The following is a 27,292-nucleotide window of genomic DNA, read 5'->3' as shown; positions in this document are numbered from 1 at the left end:
AACACCCATGCATTTGACGTTATGGGCTCATTCCTTTTGTTTCCCTTTACTGTTTTATAAAAGCGATGTTAAACTAGAGTGAGGTAGAAATATTTTGTGAATCTGCCTTCTTGCTAACTTTTTAAATAGATGAAAAAGGAAAAAAACACACTGCTAGTCCCTGAGCTCAAAATTATTTGATTGTAATTGTGAAGATAGGATGAATACATTAATAAATACAAATAATGAAGAAGGGATAACTATTCACATACTGAAATAGTTGGTAGAAGGAGAATAAATAAATACGGTAGGGGAGATGGTAAGAGAAGTACAATATTTTAACTTACTGCCTCTTCCCTCAAAAATAATTTTGTTTTTTATCAATATCAGTAATCTATTTCCTCTTTCTAGTTACATAAGAATTTTAAGGCAAGTAGTAATTCTGCACAGCAAAGGAAACTAAAAACAAGACGAAAAGACAACCCTCAGAATGGGGGAAAATATTTGCAAAGGAATCAATGGACAAAGGTTTAATCTCCAAAATATACAAACAGCTCATGCAGCTCAATATTAAAAAAAACAAACAACCCAATCACAAAATGGGCAGAAGACCTAAATAGACATTTCTCCAAAGAAGATATACAGATTGCCAACAAACACATGAAAGGATGCTCAGCATCACTAATTATTAGAGAAATGCAAATCAAAACTACAATGAGGTATCACCTCACACCGGTTAGAATGGGTGTCATCAGAAAATCTACAAACAACAAATGCTGGAGAGGATGTGGAGAAAAGGGAACCCTCTTGCACTGTTGGTGGGAATGTAAATTGATACAGCCACTATCGAGAACAGTATGGAGGTTCCTTAAAAAAACTAAAAATAGAATTACCATATGACCCAGCAATCCCACTCCTGGGCATATACCCAGAGAAAACCATAATTCAAAAAGACACATGCACCCCAATGTTCATTGCAGCACTATTTACAATAGCCAGGTCATGGAAGCAACCTAAATGCCCATCGACAGATGAATGGATAAAGAAGATGTGGTACATATACACAACGGAATATTACTCAGCCATAAAAAGGAACGAAATTGGGTCATTTGTAGAGACGTGGATGGACCTAGAGACTGTCATACAGAGTGAAGTAAGTAAGTCCGAAAGAGAAAAACAAATATCATATATCAATGCATATATGTGGAATCTAGAAAAATGGTACAGATGAACAAGTTTGCAAGGCAGAAATAGAGACACAGATGTAGAGAACAAATGTATGGACACCAAGGGGGGAAAGTGGGGGATGGGTGGTGGTGGTGGTGGGATGAATTGGGAGATTGGGATTGACATATATACACTAATATGTATAAAATAGATAACTAATAAGAACCTGCTGTATTAAAAAAAATTAAAATTAAAAATAAGAAACTAAGCTTTACCAGCAAAAAAAAGTAGTAAAGGAATGTGCCTTTAACCTTTGTTAAATCAGTATAACCTACATTCAAAATCAACTTTAAAATATCTAGAATCTTAAAGAAATACTGGCAGCAGTGTTTATAATAAATGAGAATCCCCATATCAGCAGAGAAATTTTATACTATAAATTGTTCACTTAACTTTAACTGCTACAGACTTTGGCAGACAGTAAAATTAAATGGTGGATGATCACCAGAATATATTATACTTTCTAAGATACTGCTGGGTTACTAATACATTTCAGGAGAAGAACCATTCCTAAGTCCTTAGCCTGCTGTGTGGGATTGTTAAGCAGAAATGCTTTCTTTTGTAATTGACAAAAGAGGAAGTTGTAAATTACCATGAGCTAGAGAATTCAAATATGTGAAATGAAAATATTTGTCAGCAGAAATCAGCATGGGCACATGGTGGGAAAGAATTTCCATATGCCTAAAATCCCTTTGGCTTTTCTTGAGCTACATCCTTACTGAGCTGGGCAAACAGGACACCTGATCAATGTTTCCAGAGACTCTTTTATTCCACTTGTTCTACTCCCAGCATTGTTATCCCAACTGTGGCTATCATTTAAAATATACTTCCCTTCTTCAGTCAAACAATCCTTTCTTCCTTCACTGAAGATCTTGAGATATCCACTAAGTTTATAGTATTCCTCAAGTTTACAGTTTTCACCAAAAGGTGAAATAATCTTTAACTCACCCAATCATGATAAACGACTTACATATGGACTTTATGTGAAAATATTCACATCTATTCATAAAGCTTATAGATAACACTGTCATTTGAAAGTATTGGCCTTCTGATAGTGTAAATGCAACATTGCCTTCTTTTGGCAGTAGATACCTACTGTTCACCTTAGAAATGCTTAATCCTTCACTTACTACATTTACTCTTGTCTTGGAAACTTGGCAATATCATCATGGCTATTGTGACCACCCTCATCCGAGCAGCACTACATTTGAGGACTCCCAGAAAAATGGACATGAAGGACAGGTGGGAAGGAGAGGCTGGGAATGAGACGGCTAAAACTATTGCCAGTTAAGCTCTGCTATCTACACCAATTACTTAACACCAAAGGAAATGCAGTCTGTTTCATACATTCAACTTCACATGGTTTATGCTCTCCCCAAAGCCAGAAGAAAGAAAATCTGAGAGATGCCCCACATCAGTTTATTTTCTAGGCTCAGTGACCTTGAACCTCAAATACAGTTTTTCAGATGAGTATGTAAAAGTTGTACCAGCTCACATCAGTAACTGTATAACCAGACTTTCCAGGCCACATATAATGATCTCTAAAAAAGTAAAATTAACCTGTCTTTACAACTGAGGACTCTTAATACATGAAACAGATACTTGTAATAACTGGAGTTATTTCATTAGTTTCATAAATCGGACTTTCAAGACGGAGTACAAGGAAGGAGATTCCTACCAGATATTAGCTCCCTTTTAAAAACATAAACTATGTTGCAGTTTATAAAACATTTTACAGTAATTCTATTATAAAGAGACAATTGTTGGATTACCCAGGTGATAAAAGGCTATTCCAGAGCTTCCTAACAACTGTTAGGAAGGGTGTGTTTTAGAGGGTTACTGGGGTGTTGAGATATTGATGCCCATAGCCCTCAGAAGGGCTGGGAAAGACCTAAGACTGTTTACGACCCCAGAGCCTCTGATCCCCTCTGGCCTTGAATAGCCACTTCTCTTTTCCCAGTGGCTGTACAAACATTATGATTTTAGAAGGCACTAGTCTCCTCTCTTACAAAGAATGTCTAGTACTTAGTAAATCTTAAAATGAATGAAGTCAAAGTCCCCATCCCTTTAGGTTTAAAATAAAATGATATAGTTTGGTACAATATTACTGTATTTGAACAATATAGGATTACAGGCCTATTAAGTTTTTGTCATTATTGTCGTTAAAGAAAGAAAAAAAGAAGAAACCCCTGAATGATCCATTTTTCTACTTTTCACAAAACTTCATAGACACCTGTATGTTTATCTTGCCACTATCTTGGTAATAGAATCACATTCACATTGTATATTCTAAGGCACGTCATCCCTGAAACACTTAGATTTAAAGTGGTGTCATAATACCTCATCTAATAAAACCACCAGGCATAAAGCATGGTTTTATGCTTATTTTTTAAACTTCATAAACCATCTTAAAGAAATGGGTTTGGAAACAAGCTGCTGAAAGGCCATGCTCCTATTTGGGTGACAACGGATGGAAGCATTTCCATTGTTCCAATACAGATGATGACCAACCAAGCTGGAAAATCAGTACTCAATTTCCTTTCTCTGGGTCCTTTCACTCCCTGTTTTTTTTTTTTTTTGGCGGTACGCGGGCCTCTCACTGTCGTGGCCTCTCCCGTTGCGGAGCACAGGCTTCGGACACGCAGGCTCAGCGGCCATGGCTCACGGGCCCAGCCGCTCTGCGGCATGTGGGATCTTCCCAGACCGGGGCATGAACCCGTGTCCCCTGCATTGGCAGGCGGACTCTCAACCACTGCGCCACCAGGGAAGCCCCCCTTTCACTTCCTTTTTGATGCTACTCCTCTTGTGCTCCTTGCCACTGCCATCTCCCTTTGCTCACAGACTCCAAAGCCCTTTCTGTGCCAAGAAATCTGCCAGTATGAGAATCTAACTGAGGCAGAAAATGTTGTCTCCAGAGAAGCTCAAAAGCCAGTACTTGTGGCTCCCCTCCATGCTGACCATCAAGGTGTGGGCATATGATTTAAATTCTGCTACCATGATGCATCTGCTCAGGAAGCTGAATTCAGGGAGAGCGAGGCAAATGCAGGGATTGGCTTGGAATTTATTTCTGTGGTGGAAGTATCTGGAATCTGGTGGCAAATGAAAGTAGCATCTGTAGGGTCCAGTGTCATCATGTTATGATGCCAATAATGGCATCAGATGTTCACTGAGGTCTGGAATGGCAGCTCAAACAAATGCTCCCTGGGAATGACCAACCGGTTCTTATATTCAGCATCCCTTGCAGTCTGTCTGTTTTCTCTTGTTCTCTAGCCTTCCTGTGCATATGTGTTGGTTTACAGTCAGATTCTGTTGTTTGCCATCTAGAGCTGAAACTGGGACTTCATGCCTAAACCACTTTCGTTAGGTTATTTTACTTCCTACCTATTCCTACCATATAAAGGCCCATAAAATAAATCTGAATTCGTTTTTTACAGACAGTATGTAAAAATAAGATTAGAAAGAAAGGTGTGGCCTATTTCTCTTACCAGATCATGTCTTCTTTGGCTATAGAACATGCATCTGAGGCTGGTAATAGGAGTTCTAGGGTTAAAGAAGACACAAGAGCTCTACAATATCTCTCACGGTGAATTATCCACACAGCATGTTCTAATTCTCCACTTACTTTCCCAATGATCCCTTCCTTTTAACCCATGCCATTTCAGCTCATCTATTTTTAATCTATCCTTCATTTAGCATCAGCTTCACAGTTCCATATTTTATATTTTCCAGATTTGGGAATGTATCAGCCCCTCTTTATGACTGTCTGAAATCCACCCTTAAGCCCGCTATACCATTTCCTTCCTTGACAATAAAATGTCTACTAGTGTGTCAGAACGCATTCTTTTTATTAATAAGGACAGTACTAACAGTGGCTTTTTAGATTATTCCACGTACCTACCTTTCTTAGGATCTAACTATATCAAAAATGTCCAAAAAAGCCTTTGCATTACCCAGTACACGTAGGGGATTTCAGTTTTGATGGCACTTTTTATCTGACAAGTTTATATTTCCAATAACTTAAAACGTCAAGATAAGTAAGTACCCTCAGCCCGCTCACTAGATCTGGGTCCTATTCAAATCCAGGTCTATTTGGACAAAAAAACAGGTTTTCCACTCAGAAGCTCCAGAAGCTTCTTTCTTCAATTCACAATGTTAGTTCAAAGTGCCAAACTTCTGCAGCAGCAGCAGTACTTCTAAGGCCAGGGGATCTTACTCTTCTTTAAAGAGGCTAAATTGTCATTTAACTTTTGATTTTGGCATCACCAACAAGAAGACACTAGTTATGCAGGCTGGCCAAGTGATATGCAGATAGAAGTGGTTTATTAATGCTCTCTGACTAACTGTGTTAAAGGGTGTCAGATTAGGGCTGAAGCCAAAAGGAAGAAAGTGCATAATCCCAGAGGCCTGTCTCAGACTGCTACCAGGGGGAGGAAGTTTGCCAGCATATGCTTCTGAATTTGAAGGCACGGCTGCTACCCTTTAGAGGGATTTGCTGGAACCATTAGTGAAAATAGGTTTAGTGGGATCTTTCAACAGATGCAGTTCAAGGATGGTTCCTGGAAGTAATTGTTTATACAAAAGTCATGATCTCTTGTTCAAAAGCTTGCTGAAGAACCTTTTAAGAATCTGATCCGAAGTTCTCTGAAAATGGCTAATATCTGACTCTGGACAGTAATGAAGCATCTCCCTGATCTTTTCTCTGCCCCAGCCTTTGACATAGGCCACTGCTCTTGGGTTTTGTTTTTTTGTTTTTGTTTTCTTTCCCCACAAACTGAGATGATAACTTGTCCTCTTGCTTAACTGTAGTACAATGTGTCACAGTATAATGTTACAATGAATTTTAAATTTAAAACTGGGAGAAGGACTTGAGTACTCCTACAATGTATAAAATGCTATTGGGAAATACGAAAATAAATAAAGTGTGGTATCTACCTTTAAGTATGTTACAATCTAGTGGGAGAAACTCGTATGTAAATGGCTGATTATGATACAAGGCAAAGTGATATAAGCATTAACTAGAGGATAAGCTCATCCATGGTAACACAGGTAATGGAGCAATTAATTCTAACTGAAAGGGAATCAGAAGCTCCTTTGTAAAGGTGGTGGCATTTGAGAAAGTTATAAAGAATAATTATAACTGTAGAGGGCCAGTAGAGAAGAAAAGGTGTTTCACTGCTGGAATAAAATTAGCATAAGCATATAGGTTCAATTCAAGAGTTGTTTTGTTCTGTTTCATTTTAATCTAGCACATGCGAGACATTATGGTAGGCTTTGGAAGAGATGCAAAGAGAAACAATACAAGTTTTCTTTTCTCCTATAACTTAACTTCTGTTTTGAAAGAAAAGTCATTTCTATATAAATGTACCTGAAGAGTTCATCAGTAACATATAGTTGCCTGTAACAATGTACCTGAGTGGCAAGTCCTTTAAAATCTACAGCACAGGAGACCAAGAAGAGCTCACTATTTCCAGAGAGAGTAAAAAAAAGGTTTCTAGAGTACATGGGGGTATGAGCTGTTTCTTGAAAGGTGGATAAAATTTGATGTGATAAATAAGGCGCAAGGGTATTCAAAATGACAGGTACAGCATGGACAAGACCTAAGGGCAGCAATGATCCTGGTATGCCCATGTGATTGTGAAAGCAACAACTTAGATGGAGTAGAAGGTGACTTTCGGCCCATGCTAGGAAGAAAAAAACAGAAATTCACATTTAGGTGAATTCAAACGCCTACAAAGTTCAGGTAGGTATATTAAGTGAGCAAAGCAGACTGGGCATATAATGAGAGGTAATAAAGGAGACTATGGCCCAGTCTCAACCAAAAGAAAGACACTACTAAGCTCCAGCCATTTTCGTTTCCATGGTAAACTCTGCTCTAGTGTTGCCAGACCCTCCAATTTGTTACGATAGGCCATTAATCTGGATATATATATATATATATATGTATGTATATGTGTATATGTATATATATTCATATATATAATTAGAAAGTAATTCTTATAATAAAACATAAAACTTTGTTGGTCAAAACTCTACTGGACACATAAGAATTCTCTGAGTCACAATGAATCACATCCAGTATGTGGACCACTGAGTTGCAACCTCTGCTGGACGGTAGTGGGCAAACACTGCTGGAACTAAAGCTTCTGTTTTATATCCTATAGCCATTTAAGATTATAGACAGAGATGCAACATAAGGACAGTAGCTAAAAAATGTTTTAATTAGGCTACAAGAATGCAGGCTATTTGTATATGAAAACTATTAAATGAAGGAAATTGATCGGAATTGCTAACTGCTATTAAAGTTTTAAAAATGTTTTTTAGAGAAATTCATCTTAAAAGTCTATCCATTGTTTCAACCGGTCACAAGAAACATTTACAACAAAAATTTGGAAATATTTATTGGCTCTAAATTGTTCTCAACTGTCTCATTTGCCTTCAAGAAGAAAAATTGCAGCTATACGACTCTTCTCCACTCTAACAGGGGAAAGGGTTCAAGTTTGGGCCTGAAAGAGTACTTGATGAATGACACTTTATTTGCCATCACCACCAGCTGCCAATGTTGGAGGCCACCAGGATGTCTTGGTCAGGTTCATCTGTGTGTTTGTTGTGTTTTGGTCCATGAGCCTAGCTGACTTTGAAACCAGGTGGAGTTTGAGTGTTTGCAAAAGATGCTTTGGGTCCTGCTGATTTCTGAATTGATAGAATTCATAAATCACTTACAAAAAATATTATGTGTGTCCACTCTTGGTTTAGGTTTTCTCCCAGCCTAGTGTGAAAAAACTGAAATTGATGTTAGGTATACAACTTCTAAGCCTTCACATTGCAATCCAGAAGGCTTGTTGGAGATTACAATACTCCGCCTCAGTCTGAATGAAATGCAGCATTCCAGATGTTGCCTACACTTCACTGAAAACCAGCTGGTTGATTTTATGAACAATGCAAATCCTGCAATGTAACAGGGCTTCTCTAAGTGCTGATAAAACACTTAGAAGATCAACAAATCTTGAAAATGTGCTAATGAGCCACAAAGTCTGATTAAAAGCAAAGGTGCAATGTCCCAAAAACATTCTTTGTGATTTAGAGAAGTATGACTTAGGTTTCATCATTGATGACAGTACTTTAAAGGCAAATTGTGCAAAGATAAGAACGTCTCATTAATAAGAACAATTCACAATAGCTCCTTATTGAGTTATTTTCGGAAAAAGGGTTAAGACCTGAGAACTGCATAAAAGGAAAAGAAAGAAAGAAAAACAGGCCACATATACAGACCATTCACTTGCTAAAATATGAACTATTAAGGCTTCATAACATAAAACATGACATTTTGAATTATTTAATTTGATGATTATTTATAAATAGTAAGTCCAAGTTATGGGCAGATGTGAACAAAGATGAACATCTTCTGTTACTTAATTGTGGAGGATAGAATAGTTGGAAGTATTTTTCATAGACAATATCTCTATGGGAGAGAAAATGCTCACATATTTTAGCTTTGGTTAAGATCAAACTGATCAAATTAGCATTTTCATCTAATTTATTGCTCAGAATTCCCTTTAGTGAGGAATGCTTTTGATAAATTTCAAGGAAAGCTGTTTGCAGAAAAGTTTGAAATTAGACATAAAAAACCCAAAATGAGAAGATTTTAAGATAAGCCAAAAAGTATCTAAAAAACTAAAACGACAAAATTGGAAAATCATAAACTATACTGTTATATTACTAATAAGATGTGACTTATACAGAATAACCCAGCATTATTCCATATTTATTGTATTTGTATTTGGGGTACAGGACATAATTTACCTGGAGAATTTCAATTAAAGTTACATACAAGTAATTAGAGGAAAAAGGATTTCTCTCTCTTCTGATTGAATGATAATGTAGCCATATTGGTTAGTTATTTTGTAAGGTCATCATAAATCATACAGGTATTGACAAAATTGTAATTAAATGTGTAAATAACTTTGTTTCATTTTTGTTTTCTGATTTCAGATTATAAGAATTGATTGTGAATGGAGTGTTCCCACAACACATTTCACATTCTGGACACTTCAAAATTCCACTTCTACTTCTTTGCGTATGAAGTCCAGATATGGGCGCTATACTATAGAGAATAAAACTATAAACTTAGTACCTCATACAGACATGGTGACTATAAGAGTGTGTTCACAAGACATTACCAATACGATTACAAAACTGAGACAGAAACAAGGTGTAGGTACAATTTTGGTAGACTTTAGTCAGTTCCCTATAGGACATTTTTCACTGGCTAAAAGGAGAATCACTGATGCCTTCTTCTTTTTACTTACAATTCTATCCCCAGAAGGTAGAAAAAAATCAGAGAACTCTGTACTTGATTTTGACCAACAGGAAAGGACCAGCTAAATTTAGTTTAGGGAAGAGATGCTGAACTACTCTAACACAATTATCTCCTTAAGCAAGTAAATGTATCGCCACACCTCACTGATAAAGCAACTACCCTGTACCCTATTCGTGACACCAGTGACTTTTGAGTAGTATAGAAATATCATATCAAGAGTTGCAAATACACCTCCTTCATCTTTCCTTAGTATATCTTAAGAATTTCATTGTTTTAGAAATATTTTTAAAGAGATACTGAGAAAACCATGCGCCAAGATTCATTAATGAGTTCTGTATCAACATGCTAGGAAAAGAGCAACACTAGTCATCAGTTCTCTACAAAACTTGCCAAGCCTACCTTGTGGTATAGCTCTTCAGAACTATTCCCTAATGAAGGCTATTCAACTGCTGATAAGCTTATCTTTGTTAATTTCAAGAAGCAGCTTCCTCTCCCCCCGAATCACCCATCTCCATCCCTTCTACCCCTTTCACAAGTATGTACATCCAAACGTAATATGCCCCATGCATAATATGAACAATTCTCTAGGTAGGATCGATGACTTAAGTATGGAATTTCAAATATTTTAGGAATCATGGGTCTACTGTCACTCTCCTCTTATGAAGTAATTAATAAGAAAAATTCAGCCTGAGGTTTTCACCGATTACAAGGGCTTTTCACAAGAAAAACTACTGCCATGATGACTTCTAAAGATGGTTGGCTGCCCTCATTCAAATTGTATCCACTGTTTTTGAATTCATATGAATTTAAATGCTTCTTTGAATGTTCTGTAAGTGTCTGGGAGAAATGTTAATAACAGTGCTAAAATAAGAATGCTATTTTAATGTGTGATTCAAAAACTAAGCACTTATTAGCTGATTTCAGAAAATATTAACTTCGGTGCTGCAACCAAAACAAAATCCTGGTCTGGTATTTCTTAAGTAATCAAAGATTATGTGAAAGAACAAAATAGTGTTTTGCAAACAGATTGCAAAAGAAGGTAGAAAGCATTTCTCTGGAAACGTAGGACAAGTTTGCTCTGTTTAAGCAATGTAAACAGAAACCTGGGGGGTACCAATCAGACAGCTAAAAGAGAGCTTGGAAACTATTACATACTTACCGCATCTGGCCTAATTATATCTCCTACCAACTCTAGCATTACTAAACATTCATAAGTGGCTAAAGGCCTGTGGGTAATTTATATAATGCATATATGTATAAAAGCCTTTTTTCTCCAGTGAATATATTTACTTCCCAGAGATAAATTTCAAATCACACAACCACAGGATGCAAGCCCCTATCAGATAGTAGAGCAATCTATTTCAAAACAAGCCACACAGACTGAGATCTCCTTTCCATATGTATGAATATTTGGTAGCTATGTAGATGCAAATGTCAGGAAGAGAGCAGCTGTTATTGGGGACAGAGACTTACCAGTACTTGTCAGGAAGTTAACATTTCTCATCACACCTTCTGTGTAAGCTCCTGGCTCGTAACTGTCCATTTCACCTGTGACAATGTGAGCAACTCTTGCAGCCCGTCCTCTGATAGCACCTGCAGCTCGATCTAAATTGTCAGCATCCTGGTCTCTCAAGGCTATGATACATTTGTTGACATCTTCTAGGATATGGCTCTCTGTAAGTAAACAGGTCAAATTAGTTTCGTGTTTTTTTTTTTTTTAATCACACAAATCTAGCATACTATAATTCATGTTAATTTCTGGTTGCAGATAATGTGCACATTGGGAATAAAAGACATTGACAACTAAGAAGAAAAAATATAGATGTGACTTTGCTTATACCTTTTTCAATAGCTCATCTTGTAAAACAAAAATTTTGCATTTTTATCGGCAAATTTTACAGATTGCATCTTATTTTAGATTCTAGTCCCAGTAGATTAGATTTTAGATTTGAGTGACTTACAGATGGAAATTAAGGAAAGATTCTAGATTGAAACAAAAATAAAATGTATAATGATGGAATACTTAATCCTGATTAAGTACAATACTATGCAGAATATGAAACTCTTAAAAAAATCACCCGCCCTAAATATATAGAAAAATAACTATGGTGTTCCATTCAACTAATGTTCACTGATGTACGATATTTAACACAATTACAGAAATACTATAAATTAGCAAATGATGAGAACGGTGAAATATATAATTTTATACTGTAAAGCAATAACCTCACTACATCTGTGAAAAGACATATATAAAAAGGGCTTTAAAAAGATCGATTGATTTGAAGTAAATGAATCCCAGAGAAATTTGCTCACTCTGAATAGTATCTCCAGACCTCTTTCTCTCCTTCCTTCTTTGCATGATTAAGGCATGAAGACCGCTGGGAGTTATTAGTATAGTCCAACAATGTTTACTTTTTCTATAAAATGATTAATACTCCCGGAATAAAACTAATGAGTGGAGCTGAGTAAATATGTAGAATATCAATAAGCATGGGCAATGATATTTCTAAGAAATTAAAAGAATACTAAAGAAATGGTTTCTATTTTTATTAAATGAATCCCCACCCCAAATCTTTAAAGACTCTACTACTTCAAAACACACAGAGAAAACAACTACAACAAAAAGGCCTCAGTAATTCCAGAACATATTGTTAACTTCTCCTTCCCCCTCCCCCTCCCCTTCTCCCCCTCTCTCTCCCTCTCCCTCTCCCTGGATTTGCTGACTTTCTGCAGGTAAGCTACACAAGACAGGTATTCATAAAGCTATTTCCTTGCAGAGTCACACCTTCCTCTTATTTTGTAGAGCATAATATCCAGACCGTCAAAGAATATGGTCGTTGGTGAACTTCTTAGACCTGATGTCTACTATTCCTCTGCAGGTCCCTCATGCTTTAGTTACATGTATTTTACAATTTTCCAAATCTGCCATGTTTTTTCATGCCTCTGTGCCTGTGGGCATATTAGAACCTTGACCTAGACTGTTCTTTTGGGTTCCTGGACCCAATGTCAACGTGTGTGTGTGGGGTGGGGGGGGGGGGCTTCCCCACAACAACAAGCAACTCTCTGTACACCAGCTGGGTGACCTGTAATTCAACTCAATTCTGACACCATCTACCTGGAGATAGCATCAGATTCCACAGGTTAAGGGTTTAGTCCCACAAGACTGCCCCTTCCCACCCCGCTACAGACACCAGTCAAAAGCCTAGATCGTTACCTGTGCTTCTGCTACAAGTTGAAGGTTCCCCCCTTCTGGACTTCAGACGCTGGTCCAACTTCAGGTTGTTACATATATTTCTGACCGACTAGCTATAAATCAGAGGTTCCCACAACCTCCTTTTTAGGTTTGATTATTTTGCTTAGAGTAGCTCACAGAACTCAGAGAACCATTTTACTTACTAGATTTAACTTTTATAACTCAGGACCAGCCAGATGGAAGAGACGCAGAGGGTAAGGTATGGGGAAAGGCCCAGAGCCCCATGCCCTCTCCAGGCATGCCACTCTCCCCAAATCTACATGCTATCACCAACCTAGAAGCTCTCCAAAACCCATCCTTTTGGGATTTTATGGAGGCTTCATTACATAGGCATGATTGATTAAATCACTGGCTGTTGGCAACTGATTCAGCCTCCAGCCCCTCTACCCTTCCCAGAGGTCAAGGGGTGGAACTAAAAGTTCTAATCACATGGTTGGTTGCCCTGTCAACCAGCCCCCATCCTATGGTGGGGGTTGGTCCCAAAGTCATCTCATTAACATACAAAAGACAGCTTTATGGCCCTCATCACTCAGTATATTCCAAGGGTTTTAGGAGTTCTGTGCCAGAAACAGGAAAAGACCAAAGATATATTCTTATTCTAAATCACAGTATCGTAATTGCCAATCCCCTCTCGTCTGCTTGCTCAACTCCTACTATTCTTCTTTTTTTTTGGCCATGCCTCATGGCTTGCAGGATCTTAGTTCCCCTACCAGGGACCAAACCCATACCCCCTGCAGTGAAAGGGCAGAGTCCTAACCACTGGACCACCAGGGAATTCCTTACTATTCTTTTAAAACACTAGTTAAATGTCCTGCCTCAGGAAATCCATGCTGACCTAGAACAAGGCAAACTTTTTTCCAAGTTGTTTGGGGTTCACATAAAATGGTTTGTATGTTTTCATCAGAGCTTCTTTCTGTGTTTTAGTGATATACTGATGAAACTATCTCTCTAGTAGACTAACAAATGTATATGAGTGCAGGAATTTTATCTTATTCCTTGAGGTATCTAGCCATTGGTACAGTACATAGCACCTGTTAGGTTAACCAGAATGTTTGTTGAATGAATGAATGAAGTCTTCTTATAAGATGCACCTGGGAACAGTACGTTATTTTGTCTAAATCCTAAATCATGGGTTATGAACATTGGTAGACACATTTCTGTAGCCTTAAAATTAGTCAATTTAAGCCACATTAAGGACAGTAAGTTCATTTGCATGAAAAAGATTAAGTACTGAAAACCTTCATTATAAATTCACTGGAGTTTTAACCTAATTTGTAGCATTCAGTTATGAATGTGTCATGAAGGCCTGTAATAAATCGAGGCACAGTCCCATCTCAACAGAAAGCACATGTGTATCATCATCTTCATGTTTCCCTTGGAACTGAAGTACAAGTATAAATGTGGAAGGCGTAATAATGATCAGTTTTTTAAAAATCCACAGATGTGCCCTTTAATGACACATTAAGAAGCTGTTATTTTCCAAAGTATGTTGGTAAGTTTTTTTAAAAGCAAACACAATATATATGTATTCAATGCATGTTTAATCTGTATTCACTAAAGGTGCTTAATTTTAGATTGCAGAGCTGTTTTTCTCAGTTCTGTGAAAGTGAAAAGATATTTAGGAAAGAAAAAACATTGTTCCTTTTTGGAAAATTAATTATCAAATAAACTCAGTAATTTCTGTTTAATTAAAGGTGAAATCGTAGCTGTCACAAACTGTTTTCTTCCTATGAATTTTTCACTGGAAAAAATACAAAAAATATTCACTAACAATGAATGTTCACTTCTATAAAACAATGATATATATGCTTCACAATTTATTTTATTACTTTAAATGGAGAATAAAATATACAGTAAGAATTTTTCTGATTCTGTTTTGCTTGGCCTTATAGAAGTCTGTGTGGTTATTGCTTTAGATTGTGCAACACGATCAGAAGCCCTGGTGTTAATTATGTTGAAGAACCATAGAGTTAAGGTCAGATATGGAAATAAAAACCTTACACGAAAATATACAATATAAAAAATAAGGAAAATAAATGACAAGAAGCATATACCCAGCGTTTATCTGAAGCAGCTATATTGAGAATGTCGGAGATGATGACTAAATGATCTTTTGAATTACTAAGATTAAATATAGCGCAGAAGCATTAGGAAAGGTTTGCAAGATTTCCATTATTGTGACACTTCCCCATTATTCTGAATGTTTCACAAAATGCCAGCAACAATTATTTGCATGAAATTCTAAACACAGAGTACCAGAAAAAGAAAAAAAATATTGGGCACCTCCCAGATACACAGTAACTAAACATTAAGCTAATGTCTTAAAAACAAGTATTTCTTTATTTAAGGTGAACTTAAGTAGTTAAAAAGGCCTTCATGATAGCTTGAGTTTTTATGTCTAGATATATAAATCCACACCTATGGGAAAGAAATAAAACACCAAATACTTTGCATAAAACTTTCTACTGACATATCTCTTAAGTCTTTGCTGATGGAACGAGTTCACTCATTAGACGCAGAAAAAATCGTGAGGAACTCTACCTCCAATTTATTTTTTTTCTCAACGGCACATGTACTTGGATTTAACAATTACATAAGTTTTACAATGAGGTTTAAAAGAAAGAAAATACGTTATTATAAAACAAGTACACTTGGAAAACAGTTGACCGTTGAACAATGCTGGCGCTAACTCGTGTATAACTTGTGTCAATAGTTGGCCCTCCGTATCCCCAGCTCCTCTGCAGATTCAGCTAACCATGGACGGTGTAGTACTGTGATATTTACTGTTGAAAAATATCCTCATAAAAGTGGACCTGCGCAGTTCAAACCCATGTTGTTCAAGGGTCAACTGTAGTATATGTTTTGAAGGATTGATTGAAGATTTGTCTTAATCGTTTCAAAGTGTCAGCTTAACATTTGATTTGGGGTGAGGGGTGAAATGTCCTAGTATTACTGCAAATCCTGAAGTACATTATTTTAAGAGCAGAGAATAGCTGAATGACTGACTAGCAATTACTGTCACTCATTTTATAGCTATCCTGAGATGCAAAGGATGATTTTTATTATGCTGGAAAACAGTAATAAAGAGGGCAATAAAGGAACTGATCTTAGACTGCAAGACATTTCATTTGTTGCAAACTTCTGTGGGTGGCTCCATCTTCAGTCATCGCAGCAAGTGTAGCACAATAAGATTTTGAAATATATTTTAAATTTTTTTCGACGATTTTTTTCCTAATTCTTCAGTTTTCTACAATTAAAGCTAGAACTTGCCTCAGGGAAAGTAGAAAACAACATACAAAGCAGAATTTTATAAATCCATAACCCAAAGAACAGACCTAAAGTAGAAGGACATTTTATTCGCAAAAGCCACACTTAAAGTTGCTTTCTTTTAATTCCCAAAGCTGGGCTTCGAATATATCAATGGCAAAGCCTGAAGAGGTTTATGCTACAATCCATTGAATGGGGAATAATCTACCACCAACTGTTTCCTCCTCTGATATCTGCATATGTAAAACAAAATGCTAAGGAGGAAAGGAGAAGAGAGAAAATAATATTTTTCTAAAGAGGAAACTTTTTCCTAAAGAGACTGAATTATAAGCCAAAAGAGATTGAGTTTCTTAAATTGGCAAGATTAAGTTTAGCAACCCATTGTATATGAGCTCAGAGATTTAACTAAGTATAAGAAAATGTTTCAATTTTGCACACCTGAATCTCTACCTGTAAATTTAAAATTCACTACACAGGCAACTACACAGTAATTTTTCTCCTTCACTCCCCGCCCCCAAAAAAAGAAGATATAAAGCCAATGGAATACACCAGTATATAAGTTAATTGTTGTTTATGTATCTACTTAAAGGTGCCCAAAATTTTTTTAGTAAGAATTTGATCATGATGATTGTTCTCCAAATAACTAATATCCTGCATAAATATCTAGGCAAGTACTATTTTGAGAATAAAGAACATGTATATAGCTAAATGTAAAACTTTTTGAAATTTCATATCCCTTTTCTACATCCTTAGAACCTTTCCTCTGTCTCCTTTCCTGAACCTAAGTATTGCTATGTGTTAGAAAATGTAGATGATGTAAAAGATAAAGGTAAATCCCCTTCTGTAAAGGGTTTAAAAGCTAGCAACGAGAAAGAATTTTCTTTTTAAAAATTAAAAAGAAATTATTGAAGTATAGTTGATGTAAAATATTAATATTATATAAGTTATAGGTGTACAATATAGTGATTCACAATTTTTAAAGGTTATACTCCATTTATAGTTATTATAAAATATTGATAAGAATTACTTTCTTTCATTACCTTTTATTCTTCCCAAAATACGATAGTCAAAATTATCTCATCATTTTAACGAAGTTTTGTTAACCTTTATCACAAAAGTTTGCCTAGTTTCTCTGCACTATAAGCTATTTATTCTTCATTGGACTTTAACCAGCTCAAACTTACTTGACCCACTTCTGACAATAATCAAAAGAAAAATAAAGATTGCTATTCCCAAACTAGTTCTTTACCAAACTATACTTAAAGGAATTCTGCAGTACTTACGCAGACACAATTCTATAGAAATAAACACACACACGCACAAAGTCACTGAAGTCTTCATATTTCTTTTCATAAGTCTCAAGTAGGCTCTTACAACAGTTTTCTCTGTGAAGTAAAGAAATTTATCAAAAGCTTAGAAATAGGCAAAAGGTACTACTGCTTGTCCCTTCAGTGCCCTCCTGGGCAGACATTGTGAACCAAGCCTACCTGGCAGATATCTAATTCTCCAGCAGTGTGTATCTTTTTACCACTTGCTGTTTACTATTGGTTAGGATGTTTTACAATTCTGTAGGGATTTTACAGTTCTGTAGATGCTCATTTTGTTAAAAGGGATAGTAGGTAAATAATTCTTGTCACACAGGAATGCAAATAAATTTTTATCTGATAGAGATGGGAATAATTTTTATAGAAAACATAATCCTGAAGGTTACATTTTTACCGTTCTATAGGACCATCAACCAGTTTTTTTTTATAAGTTATAATTTTATTTAACCATTTCTTTATCCAGTTTTCCTTAAACAAGTATTACCATCTTGGTGTCTCTCAATAGTGAATTTTTGACAGCTGTTCACTTTAAATTTGTAAAAGTCTTGCTTTCAGCTTTGGAAAATTATTCTTTGACTGTGTATTTTGTCTTGGAAGCTACTAATTTTTCAAGTATTTTTTCTACCCGTGGGGAAAAAATGTAAAGGATAAATTACATGTGGAATCATAGACCTACATGTAAAGTACAAAACTTTAAAGCTCCTAGGAGAAAATCTAGGTAGCCTTGAATTTGGAAATGACTTTTTAAATACAGCACTGAAAGTATAAAAAATGAAAGGAAAGATTAACAAATTGGACTTCATAAAAATTTAAAACTTCTGCTCTGTGAAAGGCACTGTTTGTTAAGAGAATGAAAAGGCAAGCACAGATCAGAAAAAAATATTTGCAAAATGACTGGTATCTAAAATCTACAAAGAATTCTTAAAATTCAACAATAAAAATTAATAAGTCTATAAATACTGGCAAAAGATCTAACAAAGACACCCAAACAAAGAAGACATATAAATGAAAAGTAATCATATGAAAGGACACTTAACATCACATATCATCAGGGAATTGCAATTAAAACAATGAGATACCACTACACACCTATTAGAATGTCCAAAATTCAGAACCCTGAGAATACCAAGTACTGAGAAGAATACAAAGCAACAGGAACTCTCATTCATTGCTGGTGGAAATGCAAAATGGTACAGCCACTCTGAAAGACAATTTGTCAGTTTCTTATAAAATCAAACATGCTCTTACCATGTGACCCAGCAATTGTGCTACTTGGTATTTACCCAAATGAGGTGAAAACTTACATCTACACAAAAACTTCACATGAACATTTATTGAAGCTTGGCTTATAATTACCAAAACCTGGAAGCAACCAAGATATCCTTCAACAGGAGAATGGACAAACTGTTATACATTGATACAATGGAATATTATACAGCAATGAAAATAAATTAACTATCAAGCTACAAAAAGACATGGAGGAAATTTAAATATATATTGATAATAAATTAAGCCAATATGAAAAGGTTACATACTGCAGTATTCCAACTATATGACATTTTGGAAAAGGCAAAACTATGGACACAGTAAAAAAACATCAGTGGTTGCCAGGGATTCAGGGGTAAAAAGGGAGGAATGAATAGATGTAACACAGAGGATTTTCAGCATACTGACACTAATCTGTATGATACTGTCATGATGGATGCATGTCATTATTACATTCGTAAAATCCACAGAATTTAAAACACATAGTGAACCCTAATGTAAACTGCAGAAGGTAGTTAATGAATCAATATTGGTTCATCAATTACAACAGCAAAGAAGATTCTTGAAACATTCACTATTCAGTGCCAAGTCCACTTGAGACCTTTAACAAGCACTGTGTTCAGCTTCTAAACTGGAAGAAAACTGATAATGTTCAATCTTACATATTCAATAACATTCATAATTTACAGAAATCTATAATTAATGTGACAGGAATTTTGAACATTCTTCAATTTTCCAAGAATATAATTAAGAAAAAGTTTGATCCTTTCCCCAACTCTTTCCTAGCTTTTACACAGTAACATCTCTGATGGTCAATTTGCTTGAGTTTTTTTTTTTTTTTTTTATAAATCATATTAGGGGATATTATTATTAATTTATTTATTTATGGCTGTGTTGGGTCTTCGTTTCTGTGCAAGGGCTTTCTCTAGTTGCGGCAAGCGGGAGCCACTGTTCATCGCGGTGCGTGGGCCTCTCACTCTTGCGGCCTCTCTCGTTGTGGAGCACAGGCTCCAGACGTGCAGGCTCAGTAGTTGTGTTTCACGGGCCTAGTTGCTCCGCGGCATGTGGGATCTTCCCAGACCAGGGCTCGAACCCATGTCCCCTGCATTGGCAGGCAGATTCTCAACCACTGTGCCACCAGGGAAGCCCTTGAGTTTTTAACAAATAATTTTGGAATGCCTGTTTTCCATAATGTGCATATCATAATCAACATATATGCACATTATTTCATTAAATTCTTATAACAGTCCTAAGAGGTAGGTCTCTTACCTATCATTTTTTTTCAAAACATAATAAACTTTCTTTTTAAGGGAAGTTTTACACTCACAGCAAAATTGAGCAGAAAGTACAAAGGTTACTTACCCACTCATGCACAGCCTCCCCATTATCAACATCCCCAACCAGAGTAGTATACATTTTTTACTGTCCATGAAGCTACACTGACACAATATTATCACCCAGAGTCCAAACATTAGATTTCACACCTTTGTTCTTGGGTTTGAACAAAGGTATAATGACATATATCCACCATCGTAGTATCACACAGAACAGCTGCAGTGCCCTAAAAGTCCTCTGTGCTCTGCCTATTTATTTATCCCCCATGCAACCCCTGGCCTTTTTACTGTCTCCACAGTTTTGCATTTTTCAGAATGTCACATAATTGGAATCATACAGTATGTATCTTTTTCAGATTGGCTTCTTTCATTTAGTAATATTCGTGTAAGTTTCCTCCGTGGCTTGTTGGCTTATTTCATTTTAGCACTGGATGATATTCCATTGTGTGGACGTGCCACAGTTTACTTACTCATTTACCTACTGAAGGACATCTTGCTTGCATGCAGTTTTTGGCAATTATGAATAAAGCTGCTATAAACATCTATGTGCATGTCTTTGTATGGATGTAACTTTTCATTTTATTTTGGTAAATACCAAGGAGTGTGGTGATTGTTAGGTCATATGTTACGAGTATGTTTACGGTGTTTTTTTTTAATTTTTATTGGAATATAGTTGCTTTACAATGTTGTATTAGTTTCTACTGTACAGCAAATGAATCAGCTATATGTATACATATATCCCCTTTTTTTTGGGATTTCCTTCCCATTTAGGTCACCACAGAGCACTGAGTAGCATTCTCTGTGCTGTACAGTAGGTTCTCATTAGTTATCTATTTTATACATAGTATCAATAGTGTATGTATGTCAATCCCAATCTACCAGTTCATCCCACCCCCCCTTCCCTCTTGGTATCCATATGTTTGTTTAGCTTTGTTAGAAACTGCCAAACTGCCTTCCGAAGTAGCTGTATCATCTTACCTATCAGTTCTGAAGATGAAGAAATCAAGGCTTTGAGCAGAAATGTACCATTCCAAAATTCATAGCTACAGTAATTGAGCCATAGCTTGAAATCAAGTTTATCCCACCTACTAAGGTCCTAGAAATGCTAAGGTCTCATCTGGCTTTAAAATACGGTTATTCTATAATTATATTATTCAGCTACCCCAAATATGCAATGGGAAGGAGAAATTATAGGTCTAAAATATTTTCTAAATTTTATAAAATGGTACAAAAGATTGTTTATAATATTATGTACCTGAATGCATTACAAGTTTTCACATTAATTTTAACTGGGCATGAAATATCATCTAAGCATACTTAGAGGGATAGTTTTGTTGTTGTTGTTTTGTTTTTGCAGTATGCAGGCCTCTCACTGTCGTGGCCTCTCCCGTTGCGGAGCACAGGCGCCGGATGCACAGGCTCAGCGGCCATGGCTCACAGGCCCAGCCGCTCCGCGGCATGTGGGATCTTCCCGGACCGGGGCACGAACCCGTGTCCCCTGCATCGGCAGGCGGACTCTCAACCACTGCGCCACCAGGGAAGCCCTATTTATTTATTTTTTGTAAAATAATACTATATGTCGTAATACATAAGTTTCATCATTTTAATGATTACCATTTCAAATTATACTCTATCTTTAATTAACAGCGTTATTAAAGAGTGAACCTCAATAGGTAAAATTCAGATGACTAAGCACACACCAATTGTTAAGAACTATATATTGCTAAGGTAAATATATGCCTGATGCCCCCTAATATCAAGAACTAATATCATTAGTTCTTCCAGGATTATTTTTCCTCTCTCTCAACTTTCTGCCTGAAAACGAGTAGTAATTGTAAAGTGGTATTTTTAAAAATTCATTTATTCAATGAGTATTTACAGAGTTCCTACCACTAGATATATTGCCGGGTAAAGGAGATGACAAGATAAATAACTCATTGTCTTTGCTTCAAAAGAACTCACAGTCTAATGACAGAAAAGAGCACCTAACTTAACTACAAGAAACGTGATTAGTGTCATAGTATACATGGGTAAGAGTAGCTAAACCATTTCCTTTTCCTACAGTGCACTTCCTCTTTCTATGTACATCGTTGCATTACATACCATGGATTGTTCCCTTAAGATCAGATTGATCCAGCAAGTATGTCTTGGTCTTTTTTAAGTTCATTGTGTATTTACATGTTCCTTGATGACTGTGAAAGTAGGGGTGTAGTAATTTTCCTATCAAAATGATATGTATATGATCAATAGTCTCTAATGGCTCTAACTACGAGAATTTGAAGACAAGTAACTGATGTTCTGTCCTATTAATTGCTAGCGTGATACCTGTATAAAAACTGAAGAATTATTTAAAAGGTATTTTAGTGGGAGAGTTTTATGTTACATAACCAATTTATAAATATTATTTCATTAGCTCATTTATTGTTAACATCTTTTTTTTCTTTGCACATTTTAATTGTTTTTAGGTGCTCCTTTTATAACTTGTAAAGTACAATCCATGTCCTTTGTGTGTGGACATCTTAGTTCAGCTTAGATTCAGTACAGGAAAAGAGAGGCATGGACATTTTAAAACTTTCTGTTTAAAGATTAAAAAAAATTAGTTCCTTTTTTCCCCAATTCTGTGCTTAAGAACAAGTTTTTGTATCATACAGAAACTTCCAAAGTAAAAATCAGCACAAAGAGCAGTCATGTCCAACAATTACAATAACTGCATTGGACCAGTACAATCTATCTACAAAATACTGCAGTTAAAAGAAATTTTTGCCAAGATTCAAACATGATGCAAGACAGTAGCACATGACACAAACATTCATATACTAAAGATCACAGTAGGGGAAGCTAGTGGAGGTACCGTAATGAGGCTGATGATAATAAAATGAGGAAGAAAAGTAATATGACAGCAAAAATTGCTGATAGTAATAAGAGGTAAGCTGTTAAAATGTCTCCTAAAAATGTGAAACAAACAGATTGTGTTTTTTTTTTGATGCTATGTCTACATAAAAAGCAGAAAAATATCATCTTTGTTCAAGATCTTAAACAAAGATATGAAACTTCTAAAAAAAGTGCAAACAGCCCAGTTGGCCTACAACAGCTTATTCTTTCAGTTTTAAACCTCTACTGTCAGACCATCTAATCAAACCATCTTGAACAAATTCAGTGTTACTATCTCAGCAACCTTGCCTGGAAGGCCATTCCTCCCATTTAAGCATCTGCGCACGAAAAACAGATTCACAACAGCTGGTCTGATTTCGTTTTCCTTTAATTTTCCTTTTGTTGCCTTTTCCATTTTATGTCCTTTTCCAATCGTGTTTGTTGAGTTGCAAATAGTAATTCTCATTCTTACCTATGCTCTTTATTTTACTGCTTATTTGCAGGGTTAGTGGTCTAACTTGTTGCTTAATATTAGCTGAAACATAATAATTTGGAGGACTATAATTACCCTTGCTCTCCTCAAACAATTTCAGAAAGTTGGCATACGTTTTGTTTTCTTTTATAGTATTATCTACACCAATAAAACACCTGAGTCAAAATAGGCCATGAATATTTTGTCAGTGCTATGTATCCATGGGCTCTGACTTATCTTCTTTTCCTGCATCTGGTTGCCTCCTGTATCTTCTGCTCTAGAGTTCTCAGTATTAAAAAAAAAAAAAAAAAAAGCTGATCATTTAGAACAATATCATTTTAATACAAAAAAACCCCACAGGAGGTATAAAATACTTTAATTGAAATGATAAACACAAAACTTTGACTTTGACAGTCACGGAGAAGTAAATTCAAACATATGACACCTCGTATTCATCATAATTTTGGCATGTGGTACATGTGCGAAAAAGTGGGGTTGTCATACAATAGTACAAAATGATATTAAAAGACTTAAAGACTTAAATAAGAACTGGACTATTTTTCTCATACTTATTATTTACATCAAACCTTAGACATGACATCATCAAAGTGTCATCTCTTATAAATATGTGAAGCCAAAATGCAGAATTTCTTTGCTCACTACCCTGCCATACCATAGATCTATGCCATCATCTGAAGAAAACTGTCACCTACTGCTGAAAAACCTCTGGGATATTCTGCATCCAAAATCAGGGACTACCATCATTCTGAAAAGACAACAACGTACAACAAAACATAGGGCAGCAATAAGACACAGAGGCATTAAAGCACAAATGATTTATGTGGCCTTATTGTCAGAGTCCTAGATTATAATTTTGGCTCTTCTACTTACTAGTTCTATAAACTTAGAAAAAACAATATCCCTAAGCCTTAGTTTCTTCATTAATAATATGGAATAAATAAGATTAACAATCTCTGAGACTGTTGTAAAGATTAACTAAAAATATACATAAAAAACATAGTACATGGCATCTAGTAAGCAACCAAATACAGTTTACCCTTAAAGAACATCAGTTCGAACTGTATAGGTCCACTTATATGTGCATTTTTTTCAATAAATAGTAATACGAGACTATACAATCTGTGGTTGTGGAACCTCAGCTACAGAGGGAGAGGGGAAGACCACTGTAAAATTATACGTGGATTTTCAACTGCACGAGGGTTGGCAACCCTAACCCCAAATCGTTCAAGGGTTAACTGTATTATTTAATGTTTGTACTTTGATTTTACTTTTGCAAACCAGTCCCATTCCTAAATTAGTCCTTTTATTTTTCTAGTGGTAAATAGAACTCAAACTATCCATTCACTTACCTAATTTTTTCACTCACCTAATTTAATGTAAGCAAAAGGTATTTATAATTATCCTTTTAATTCATCCATTTAAATAAAACTTGTATATATTTAATATGTACAACACGATTTCATATACATAGAGTGAAATGATTACTATGGTCAAGCTAATTAACATATCTCCTCACACAGTTATCATCTTTTTGTGTGTGATGAAAGCACCTGAAATCAATTATTTTAGCATCTTTCCAGTGTTCAATACAGTATTATTAAATACAGTCATCATACCTGTACTTTAGATCTTTAGACTTATTCATTCAATATAACTGCAACTTTGTACTCTTTACAAAGTACATCTTCCCATTTACCCCATCTCACCAGCTCCTGGTAACCAGTATTCTCCATACTTGAGTTCAACTTAAAAAACAAATTATATTCCACATATAAGTGATAGTAGGCAGTATTTGCCTTTCTGTCTGGCTTAATTCACTTAGTATAATGTCCTCCAGGTTCATCCATGTTTTCACAAATGGCAGGATTTTCTCCTGTCTCATGGCTGAATAAATGTTGTGTGTGTGTATATATATATATATATATAGTTGTATATACGTTGCATATATGTATATATATATAAATGTTGTGTGTGTGTATATATATATATATATATATATATATATATATATATATATACACCACATCTTCTTTATCCATTCATTTGTTGACCCACACTTACGTTGTTCCCATACCTTGGCTCTCGTGAATAATGCTGCAATGAACATGGGAGAACAGATACCTCCCTGAGATCCTAATTTCATTTCTTTTGGATATATACCCAGAAGTGGGATTGCTGGATCATATGGTAGTTCTATCTTTAATTTTTTGAGGAATCGCCATACTGTTTTTCTTAACGGCCGTACCAATTTACATTTCCACCAACAGTGTACAAGCGTCCCTTTTCTCCACTTCCTCACCAACACTTATCTTTTGTCTTTTTTGATGACAGCCATTTTAACAAGTCTGAGGTAATATTTCACTGTGGTTTTGATTTGCACTTCCCTTATGATTAGTAGTGTTGATAATCTTCTCATACATCACCTGGCCATTTGTATGTCTTTTTTTTGAGAAATGTCTACTCAAGTCCTTTGCCCATTTAAAAATATGGTTATTGGTTTTCTTGTTATTTAGTTGTGTCCCTTATATATTTTGAATATTAATCCCTGCCCTGATCAGATATATGTTTTGTTTGTTTTTTTGCTGTATGCGGGCCTCTCACTGTTGTGGCCTCTCCCGTTGCGGAGCACAGGCTCCGGATGCGCAGGCTCAGCGGCCATGGCTCACGGGCCCAGCCGCTCCGCGGCATGTGGGATCTTCCCGGACTGGGGCACGAACCCACCTCCCCTGCATCGGAAGGCGGACTCTCAACCACTGCGCCACCAGGGAAGCCCCAGATACATGTTTTGTAAATATTTTCTACCATTTAGCAGACTGTCTCTTCACTCTGTTGATTGTTTCCTTTGTTGCGAAGAAAATTTTTAGTTTGCAATCCCATATGTCTAGTTTTGCTTTTGCTGCCTGTGATTTTCGGTTCATAATCAAAAAATCATTGCCCATACCAATGTCAAGAAGGCTTTTCCCTATTCAAGAAGCTTTTCCCCTATCATCATTTACTTATTTATTGATCCCAGTATTGAGGGAAAAACACTCAAAAGTGGAAAACGTTCAATGTACATATTATCATTACTCAGTTTGGAAGTACATTTAAAGAGGCAATTAAAACACTTCTAAACAAAAGAGTAACTGATTTCATCTCACATGAGCCTGGAGTACCTCAGATATAATTCATCTGATTAACAGAATGGTTGTTATCATTTCATACTATATTTAATGTTACTGATAATTCAGGGAACATAAGAAGGTAATTACCAATCTAAGAGGTACATAGCTTTAAAAAGAACATACTGAATTTAATTTTTTGAATTTTTGATTATCAAAACTATTGATTAGATGCATAGAGCTTATTAATGGTCTGGCTGTTCATATCTCTCTTTACTTGTTTGTTTCCCTGTTAGATTATGAGCTCCTCGAGGAAAAAACACTGTTTCTTCCTCATCTATTGAAGCTTCAGAACCAAGATTGGTGTCAAAAATATAATAAACACTCAATAAAACTTGTTAAAATGAACAAACACTGTACATTGGTATTTTCTTACATTCTTTATTAATTAGTTTACAAATTATATTCTTTATTAATATGTTAATATATCAACAATAACAGACCTGAAATATTATTTGCAAGACAGGTACTGTATAATATTTTATTCATATACTTAGCACATTATTTACTGGATTTCTATTATGCACTGGGCACTCTGCTAATTTTAAGGTAAACGGTAATTATATATTTTAAAAGTCTTGGCTGTCTTGACTTGGTTTCAGTTCTTGCTACACAGCTCTAGCTTAGACCTAGTCAAACTTTTTGATAGAATGTTCCACATGAAAACCTAGGGTTGTGATGTTGAATTAGGTAATTTATATTAAACGATTTGGCTGATGTTTGCTGCATAATATATACTTAATAAATCATAGCATTATTTCAATTAATCAAGGAATTACTTAAAAAGAAGTATCTA

General features: G+C 35.7%; 1 protein-coding gene across 1 annotated transcript in view; it reads right to left on the bottom strand.

Moving 5' to 3' along the window:
* CTNNA3 (catenin alpha 3) overlaps positions 1 to 27,292 on the bottom strand; it is a 1,581,444-nt gene that overhangs the window by 377,890 nt on the left and 1,176,262 nt on the right. The window contains exon 12 of the mRNA XM_065894569.1: positions 10,997 to 11,197. Within this exon, the coding sequence (XP_065750641.1) occupies positions 10,997 to 11,197 (201 nt within the window). The remainder of the gene's footprint in view (positions 1 to 10,996; positions 11,198 to 27,292) is intronic.

Source organism: Phocoena phocoena, chromosome 16 (genome assembly GCF_963924675.1).
Source record: "Phocoena phocoena chromosome 16, mPhoPho1.1, whole genome shotgun sequence".
In the NCBI taxonomy this organism is placed as follows: Eukaryota; Metazoa; Chordata; class Mammalia; order Artiodactyla; family Phocoenidae; genus Phocoena; species Phocoena phocoena.
Note: the sequence above shows the minus strand (reverse complement) of the source record. Positions and strands in the feature narration are given on the sequence as shown.